Consider the following 9,673-nt stretch of genomic DNA (forward strand, 5'->3'; position numbering starts at 1 on the left):
TTAGCCATATATCATAGTTGTGTTACGTACCTTGAATAAATTTGAATCTGCCCCCTGTTTCTTCTTTATCCAAACACTATATAAATCTTCTCAACTCCCTCCATTTCTCTTACTCACAAAACCAAACCAAACCAAAACAAACCTTCATACTATTATTCATCATCATATATAATCTCGAAGTATATTCACCTATCTCAACGAGAATTTTGATTTATAGTCAAAAAGGCGAAGAAATAATGGACTTCATGATTGGTGCAATCCAAAACTCCACTGTTCCTTTCAATTCCCCTGAATCAACACTCGGCCGTCATCTCGCCCGCCGTTTAGTCCAAATCGGAGTAACCGATGTTTTCTCCGTTCCCGGTGACTTTAACTTGACGCTTCTCGATCATCTCGTAGCTGAACCTGAACTTAACCTTATAGGTTGTTGTAATGAGCTAAATGCCGGTTATGCTGCTGATGGATATGCTAGGGCACGGGGTATTGGGGCTTGTGTAGTTACGTTCACCGTCGGTGGATTAAGTGTTATTAATGCAATTGCTGGTGCTTATAGTGAAAATTTACCTTTGATTTGTATTGTTGGTGGACCTAATTCGAATGATTATGGAACTAATAGAATCCTTCATCCTATGATTTTACATAATAGAATCCTTCGAACTAATGACCCTGAAGCTTGATTTTAGAATATATCTTTTTTGGGTTTTTCAGGCTGTGTTAAATAATTTAGACGATGCTCATGAACTGATTGACACTGCAATTTCCACATGTTTGAAGGAGAGTAAACCGGTTTATATTAGCGTAGGATGTAATTTACCCGGGATTCCACACCCTACATTCCGTCGTGAACCAGTTCCATTTTCCCTCTCTCCCAGGTAAAATATTAGGAAAATTCCGCTCTATGTCTACGTCATGTAGCTCATAGATTGAGTTTGTTACTCGGTTTATCCCATATTTGTGTATAAACCTTTTATATACTATTGTACACTTTTATACTAGGTTGATATATTATGTATAATGCTTCCAGATTAAGTAATCTGATGGGTTTGGAAGCGGCAGTGGAAGCAGCGGCTGAGTTTTTGAACAGAGCAGTAAAGCCAGTGCTTGTTGCAGGGCAGAATATGCGGGTTGCAAAGGCATGTGATGCTTTTGTTGAGTTGGCTGACAGCTGTGGTTATGCGGTGGCAGTGATGCCAGCCGCTAAAGGTTTGGTTCCGGAACACCAACCACATTTTTTAGGAACTTACTGGGGTGCAGTGAGCACGGCCTTCTGTGCTGAAATCGTTGAATCTGCTGATGCATACTTGTTTGCTGGACCAATTTTTAACGACTATAGCACTGTTGGTTATTCTCTTCTTCTCAAGAAAGAGAAAGCGATCATTGTCCAGCCTGGTCGTGTGACAATTGGGAACGGACCTGCATTTGGTTGTGTTCTGATGAGGGATTTCCTTGCTGCATTAGCAAAGAGATTGAAGCATAATCCAACTTCTTATGAGAATTATCATAGGATTTATGCTCTTGATGGACAACCTCTCAAATGCGAGCCTAAGGAGGCATTAAGAGTTAATGTTCTATTTCAGCACATTCAGAATATGTTGTCTGGTGAGAGTGCTGTGATTGCTGAAACGGGGGACTCGTGGTTCAACTGTCAGAAACTGAAATTGCCACAAGGATGCGGGTGAGCACAGAACAAATCAATGCAAATTGCTCTCATTTTGGTATGCATTAAGGATGCATGACAAATCATATTAATGAGTTCTGTCGTTCTTGATTGTCCTTTAGGTATGAGTTCCAAATGCAGTACGGATCTATCGGTTGGTCTGTTGGTGCATCTCTTGGTTACGCACAAGCTGCACCAGACAAACGTGTGATTGCGTGCATCGGTGATGGTAGCTTTCAGGTAATTAAAAGGACTCCATTTGAATTGAATAGAGGAGAATGAATTGTTGGCATTCCCCGGTGTGTCTAATCCAACTTTTATGTCAAATGAAATACTTGCAGGTGACCGCTCAGGATATTTCAACAATGCTAAGGTGTGGGCAAAGGACCATTATCTTCTTGATGAACAATGTTGGTTATAGAATTGGAGTTGAGATCCATGATGGACCTTACAATGTGATCAAGAATTGGAACTACACAGGATTAGTCGATGCAATCCATAACGGAGAAGGAAAATGTTGGACAACTAAGGTGAGTGGATGTTCAAATTTTCAATCATCACCTTTGTTTTTTAACTCCGAATGTTGAATGAAAGGATTCGTAACGGAACGTCTCTATTGTATGCAGGTTTATTGTGAAGAGGAGTTGGTGGAAGCAATTGAAACAGCAAATGGAGCAAAGATAGATTGTTTGTGTTTCATTGAAGTGATTGTCCACAAAGATGACACTAGCAAAGAGCTACTTGAATGGGGTTCTAGGGTCTCAGCAGCTATTAGTCGTCCACCAAATCCACAATAAAATCTCTAGCTGTTCAAAGAATATTGGGAGTTGCCACTATATGTTGTAATGTATTTTCTGAGTTCCTAGTTTTCCTGGAGGGATTGTATTCCACGGGCTAATTCACGTGTTACTAATTCCTGCGTTATCAATGTTTGTACCAAACGACTACTAAGTATTGTATTTTGTCGCTTGCTTTTGTTAGCTTATCATCTATTAATGGCTTTTCCTTTGAAATTCTTTCTTTTTTTTAAACTATTCGGTGATCGGTATTCATATTGGATTTCAATTCATTTGAAATTGCGCCTTTGTAGGGTCCCATTCGGGGAAAAGCCTTCCTATCAATTATTTTTTATATTCAAAGCTCGAATTCAAGACCTCTAATTAAAATAGTAGCAATCTCATCTGCTGCACCACATCTGACCGTGCTCTTTGAAACTCTTTTCGCAGCGGAAATTTATAAGGAGTACTTCACCCTTTCTACTTAGATCTGATTTATTATTAATTATTATACAATAAATTAAACAGAAAATAATAATTAAAAAAATGTTCTTGAGTTTTTTTTTTTTTTCTTTAATAGAAATAGAATTAAAATGTCTTCTGTTTGATTTTGGAATATTAGAAACTGGCAAAAATATTTTTAGTTTTTACCACTATCAACTAGGTGACTCTTATTTCGAACCTCAAAATTAAATTGAAATATGTATCCCATGACCCATCATCAAGTCGGGATCGGAGAAAAATATTATCTTAGAAAAGTTATTAATTAATTAAACTGCATTTCGTGTAAGTATAACAAGAAAAATAATCTTGACTATTCATATTCATTTGTACACCTGACTTTCATTCACTACACCCATTAAAAAGTAATGGACAAAATAGTAATGAAGTAAATCAATTTGTATTTCATACTATATATATTATATATGTTTCATTCCCATTTTATACGTAATACATAAACATGATCTTTAACTTGATTTCAACGGATAACTATGTCCTCCAATTTTGAGTGTGTACAAATAGACACTTAAACTTGTATAAAATTAAACAAGTAGACACACATGTCCTACATGGCATAATACATGTAGGATGCCACGTAGGACATAAAATTTTCATGTATGACGAATGTTTCTATTTGTTCAATTTTATACAAGTTCAAGTATATTTGTGCACACTCAAAGTTAAAGGTCCTAGTTGTCAGCTGACACCAAGTTAAGGATCATGCTTATGTATTATGCATTTATGTGACAACCTTTTCTTTTTAGCCGGTTACAAAAGAATGTCATCTTACCATAATTAGAAATAATTTAACTTTAAAATATTCATTTTATCCTTACTGAAATGGATTTAAGCCACACAAATATCTAAAAATTATTTCATACCACAAATTTTAAAAGTTTTTCTTTTTTATTTTTAACACCATATCAAATCGATGTCACATAAAATGGAATGAGGGAGTATCAATTTTAAGGGAAAATATTTTCCATTATACCAAACACACCCGTTGTCATTTTTGTTTTTCTTTTTTCAACCCTTTGGAAGTGTTTCGTGTAAGATTCGAACCTGAGAAGCTCCGAAGTCCTCCCATGGGCATGTCAACCGATCCAATTCCTCATTTAGTGCGACTAACTCACTGACCTTTGCATCTTTTGATAACACCATGGAAGCAATGGAGATTGATTCTGCAGGTAAATTATTGCTCAACTTGTTCATTCATTCTTCTTTTTTCTGTATACGAATCCTCTATATTTGAGAAATGGGTATATAGATGACTGACCCCGACTAATTTAGGATTGAGACTTAATTAATTTGTTGAAAATAGGGAAGGATGAAGCGAAAGAAGAAGGCAAAGGGAAACCTGTAATGGTAATACTGATAGGAGCTCCAGGAAGTGGTAAGTCCACATTTTGTGACCTTGTAATGCGAGTCTCAACCAGGCCTTGGGTTCGTATTTGCCAGGTTAGTTCCAATTTTCATTTTTCTCACCTTGTTTGTTTTTTTTGTTTCTTTGTATGTTTGTAGACTATCTGTTTGATGGAATGCCTGAATGAATTACTATGTATGTAGAAATATCATTTTCTTAAAAAAAAGAAAAGAAATTATGCCCGAATTCATGGGGAAATTAAATGAGTTGATCCTTATTCTCTGAAGTCTGTCATTGTTTTTGGGCTGAAAGAGGGTATTTTTGCCGGTTGTTGTACAATGTCCCTCATCACTTGTACTAGAAATGAAGTGTTGTTTTGTAGTTGTTCAGTCTGGCTAGAGTAGCTTAGCTTTGCAATTTCACATGTGTTATGTTTTTCTTACTGAGAATGTTTTCCTTTGTTGATTATTTGAATTTGAAGCATGTTGATGTTTGTCTTCTGTGGAGTTTATAGTACTGCGACTACACCTCGCAGATTATTAAATGGAATGCTATGCCAACAGCCAGCTATTGTGATGTTACGGTCTCACTTTGGTAAATTGACCAGTTCTATTTGCTATTGTAGGATACCATTGGGAATGGTAAGGCTGGGACAAAGAAGCAATGTTTGACAGGTGCAGCTAGTGCGCTGAAGGAAGGAAAAAGTGTATTTATAGATAGATGCAACTTAGATAGAGAACAGCGGGCCGACTTTGTGAAGCTTGTTGGTCCAGAAGTTGAGAAACACGCTGTGGCACTTGATCTTCCAGCTAAGCTTTGTATTTCTCGGTCGGTTAAGAGGACAGGGCATGAAGGGAACTTGCAAGGTGGGAAAGCTGCTGCAGTTGTGAATAGGATGCTGCAAAAGAAAGAGCTGCCTAAGCTGAATGAAGGATATGATCGAATTACAGTTTGCCAAGATGAAAAAGATGTTCAAGCTGCTATCAATACGTACACTGCACTTGGTCCATCAGATAAACTTCCACCAGGTTTTTTTGGCCAGAAGAAGTCAGATGCCAAAGTCCAACTTGGTATAATGAAGTTCCTCAAAAAAAAGGATCCTCCTGGATGTTCTGATACTATGATGAATGTCTCTCTGGAGGATACTCAATCTCATGCCACCAAGGAAAAGGACTCCAACCAAGTACTTGAAAGCTGTGAAGAACCGAAAATGGCATCTGTTGGCTGTAGCATTTCTTTAGAAAATGCCCCCACACTTGCATTTCCATCTATTTCTACAGCAGATTTCCATTTCAATCTTGAAAAAGCATCGGATATAATAGTTGAAAAGGTTGAGGAATATGTAAATAAGCTTGGGAGTGCTAGGCTTGTCTTGGTGGATTTATCTCAGAATTCAAAAATACTGTCCCTTGTCAGGGCTAAAGCTGCAGAGAAGAACATCAACTCCAAAAAGTTCTTTACGTTTGTAGGGAATATAACTAAACTTTACTCAGAAGGAGGTTTGCACTGCAACGTGATTGCTAACGCCACTAACTGGTAATTCTCTGCGCCATGATACTGTGCTAGTGAAAATGAGAAACTTGATATAATAATGCAAAAGGCTTACCAGAAACTTCCCTTTTTCTTTCTGTTTGAATGTTCTGCTGTTGAGATTTTGTTTAGTGACCAGAAAGTTGTGAGGGAGATCAAGTGGTAGTACATTAAATTCATTTGTACACCATCTTTTCAGGAGGCTCCAAATTTTACCTATAAGTTTGGATGCAAAAGGAAGTATGCCAAAAATTTCAATGAGATAAAGTGCTATTTTTCAAACGATAAACAGTTTTAAGGTTGGTTGATGGCATGTTAAACAAATGGAACAATGTGTAGCCTTGTGCCTGAAATAACCTTCTTTTGCCAGAGGTGCAATATGGGGATTTATATATCCAGCAGAAATTTACTTTCATGATTCATGAGTCAATTTGGTACACACACGTGGTTTTGATGATCAGTTGTGTGCATGCAATCCATTAAAATAGCAGGGTGCTAGAATATCTTGCAGATATCTCATTTTTTGTACAATGTCCAGCAGGTCCTTGATACAAATCAATTGTAATCTCACCACTCGTTGTAATACAATATTCTGTCTACACATTCTTTCTGTGTTTTCACCTTAAGTGTTATATTGTAAGGATATTATGTGTTGTTAACTTTTTGTGTGCCATCTAAAAGCCAACTTTGTTCAGGCGACTAAAACCAGGAGGTGGAGGCGTAAATGCTGCTATATTTAGTGCCGCGGGTCCCACCCTTGAAACTGCAACCAAAGCTAAAGCTGAATCCCTTAGTTCTGGAAAAGCTATTGTTGTCCCTCTTCCTTCCTTTTCTCCCTTGTTTAGTGGGGAAGGAGTTACTCATGTCATACATGTACTTGGACCAAATATGAATCCCCAAAGACCAAACTGTCTCGACAATGACTACGTCAAGGGCTGTAAAATACTCCGAGAAGCTTACTCATCACTCTTTGATGGTTTTGCATCTATAGTTAGGACTCAAGAAGAGCCATGTAAGGATAAGTTTGAAAAAGAATTTAAAGGAGAAGTTCAACTAGAGCAAGGTTCTAGAAGTGGTGATCAGAAAGCCAAGCGTGAAGCTGTCTGTGAAACAGACATGAACAAGAAGTTTAAAAGCTTTGTGAAAGAACTCGGACCCAATGTTGGAAGTTCTGATGATGGAAACACTGGTGGACAGTCAAGAAAGGCATGGGGCTCATGGGCTCAGGCTCTTTATGACACTGCAATGCATCCTGAGAGGCATAAGAATATAATAGAGATGTCAGATGATGTTGTAGTACTGAATGATCTTTATCCAAAGGTTATCCTCCTCTCTCCCTCACCCTGCTTTTTGGCCCTTCTCCCTTGTGAATTTGAAAAATACATGTATGGTTTATTTTCTCGTGCAGGCTCAGAAACACCTCTTAGTGTTGGCACGTGTTGAAGGTCTTGACCGTCTTGAAGATGCTAAGAAGGAGCACCTCACTTTATTAAAGACAATGCACAGTGTTGGCCTGAAGTGGGCAGAAAAGCTTCTATCTGAAAACAATTCATTGACATTCCGCCTTGGATATCATTCGGTACGTTGAACCATCTCCAAATATTATGTGTTTTAAGAGTCATTAAGAGATATGAAAGGAAGTACATAAGAGTGCCCCCTTATTTATTTATTTATTTATTCTTGAGAGAAGTATCAAAAACATCCCTAAACTTGGCGCAAATTATTAGGTTCATCCATGTACTATTGACAGCCTTAAAAACACCCCTTTACTTGACTAATTAAAGCTAAATACACTCTCGATCTTGAAACATTAGTGAAATACAGCCCTAAATTCTCGTCAAGTTTAGGGGTGTTTTCAACACTTCTCTTGATTTTTATTAAGAACTTATGCTCCTACAAGAGTTTGAGACCACTTGCTATGTCGTGTTGCATATCGGGAGTGTATCGGGGGTGTATCTAAGTTTAGTTAGTCAAGTAGAGGAGTGTTTCTTCAAATTACGAGTTGAGATTTTGGGAGAGTGGATAGGACAGGGTGGTGGATGACGTAAAGGAAGGGAAGGCCCATCCCGTGCTTTCGAGCGATTCGATTTAGCTTGGTATATTCCATTGAATCCGGTATATTTTCCACGTTCATAGGAGTGCGTTTATGTTTCTGCTTTACGAATATGATTTTTTTTTGGGCATTTCTAATAATATCCAGAAAGCCATATCTACATATAGAAAGAAAAATCGAAATTGTATACAGGTGCTTACACTTTCCTGGGGATTCTATTTAAGGTTGTCAATAGTTTGGGGATGAAAGTAATAATTTGCGCCAAGTTTAGGGGTGTTTTTGATATTTCTCTCTTATTTTTTTCTTTTTGGTTTTATCCTCAACCTTCTCTTTTTCTTTTTCTATTTTTTTGGGAGGTGGGTTGTTCTCTCGGGTGTTCTGTAACTTATCATTACATTATCTCTATTATAAAGATATTTGCAAAATTTGTTAAGCTTTGCGTGGATGAGAAGTTCACCAGGCACCAGTCCGCTAGAGAAACTGGTAAATTAAATGAAATGAGGTGGTTTTGGTATGCATCTAATGGTGGTCATCATATAACAAAGGCCAGGTCAACATATTACAAATGACAAAGTTGAGTAAATAGAACTAGTTTTTGTTTATATTGGTTGGTATGTTACATACATGGGCATGTTTTGGGTGTTGGACTTTTTACTAGGGATTCTTACTCCTAGTTCTTTACTCAAGCCATGCCAACAAGCTTCCTGCAGATCCAAAGGAGGATTCAGGATTTAAATTCAATGAGTTCAACCTTTAAACTCTTACCTATGAATCCATTCCGCCTTTGAATATATTGGGGAAAATGCATAAGTACCCCCCCAGCCTATGCCCGAAATCCCTAAGACACACCTAACCTTTACTAAGGTCCTATTACCCCCCTGAACTTATTTTATATATAATTTTTTACCCCTTTTCAGCCTACGTGGCACTATCTTGTGGGCCCAACGCGTGTTGACATTTTTTTCAAGGATAGTGCCACGTAGGCCGAAAAGGGGTAGAAAATTAATAAAAAAATAAGTTTAGGGAGGTAATAGGACCTTAGTAAAGGTTAGGTGTGTCTCAGAGATTTTGGGTATAGGCTAGGGGGGTACTTATGCATTTTCCCGGTTTGAAACTAAATTTTTATTGAAATTTTAGTATCTTTTCATGTATATATTTATGCTAGGTGTCAAAAATACTAGGTCTGTCATTGACCTGATCCCTCCTTTGTTCAACCCTAATCATTTGTTTCTCTTCTTGATCTCTTCCCTCACATCGAGTCAAAATGCTGAAGTCATTTTTCTTCTACATCTCCTACTGCTTAATTTAATGAAGTTTCTTCCATGTAGGTTCCTTCAATGCGTCAACTGCATCTTCATGTGATAAGCCAAGACTTTGATTCCAATCATCTTAAGAATAAGAAGCATTGGAACTCATTCAACTCCCCCTTCTTCCGGGATTCGGTTGATGTAATAGATGAAGTTAGTCAAAATGGGAAGGCCATTTTGAAGGACGAGAATATCCTTTCTATGGAGCTAAGGTGTCATCGATGTCGAAGTGCACATCCAAACATTCCTCGTCTTAAAGCACATACCAGTTCTTGTCAAGCACCCTTTCCTGCATTTTTGCTGCAAAATGGTCGTTTAGTTTTCTCAGAAGGTAAAGATGCAAATCACGGAGTTTAGACACTGTGTTGAGCTGTTTGAAGTTGCTGGCAGCATATATATATTTACACAAATTTGGAAAATAGTTTAGGCTGTTGGGTAGTTTATGTGAACAATTTCCATTAATTTTCTTAACTTCTTGGTGACTTT

General features: G+C 37.6%; 1 protein-coding gene and 1 pseudogene across 1 annotated transcript; both read left to right on the forward strand.

The window, feature by feature from the left end:
• The first annotated feature begins 204 nt into the window (after nt 1-204).
• On the forward strand, nt 205-2,618 carry LOC102578276 (pyruvate decarboxylase 2-like; annotated as a pseudogene).
• A 1,321-nt stretch (nt 2,619-3,939) lies between these two features.
• LOC102578604 (transcription factor bHLH140) lies at nt 3,940-9,673 on the forward strand. The gene is made up of 6 exons (XM_006362310.2): nt 3,940-4,121; nt 4,256-4,392; nt 4,923-5,833; nt 6,523-7,147; nt 7,236-7,406; nt 9,209-9,673. Exons 1-6 carry the CDS (start codon nt 4,094-4,096, stop codon nt 9,542-9,544), a joined length of 2,208 nt encoding a protein of 735 aa, XP_006362372.1. The 5' UTR covers nt 3,940-4,093; the 3' UTR covers nt 9,545-9,673.

The sequence above is a fragment of the Solanum tuberosum genome, unplaced genomic scaffold (assembly GCF_000226075.1).
Source record: "Solanum tuberosum cultivar DM 1-3 516 R44 unplaced genomic scaffold, SolTub_3.0 scf00398, whole genome shotgun sequence".
Lineage (NCBI taxonomy): Eukaryota > Viridiplantae > Streptophyta > Magnoliopsida > Solanales > Solanaceae > Solanum > Solanum tuberosum.

What these genes read in the sequence shown, in the direction of transcription:
- LOC102578604 (XM_006362310.2), top strand. Translation starts at nt 4,094, where the DNA reads ATGGAAGCAATGGAGATTGATTCTGCAG. An exon ending in CTTGGGTTCGTATTTGCCAG is followed by an intron (nt 4,393 to 4,922) that starts GTTAGTTCCAAT and finishes TTGCTATTGTAG; the next exon opens with GATACCATTGGGAATGGTAA. An exon ending in TCCGCCTTGGATATCATTCG is followed by an intron (nt 7,407 to 9,208) that starts GTACGTTGAACC and finishes TCTTCCATGTAG; the next exon opens with GTTCCTTCAATGCGTCAACT.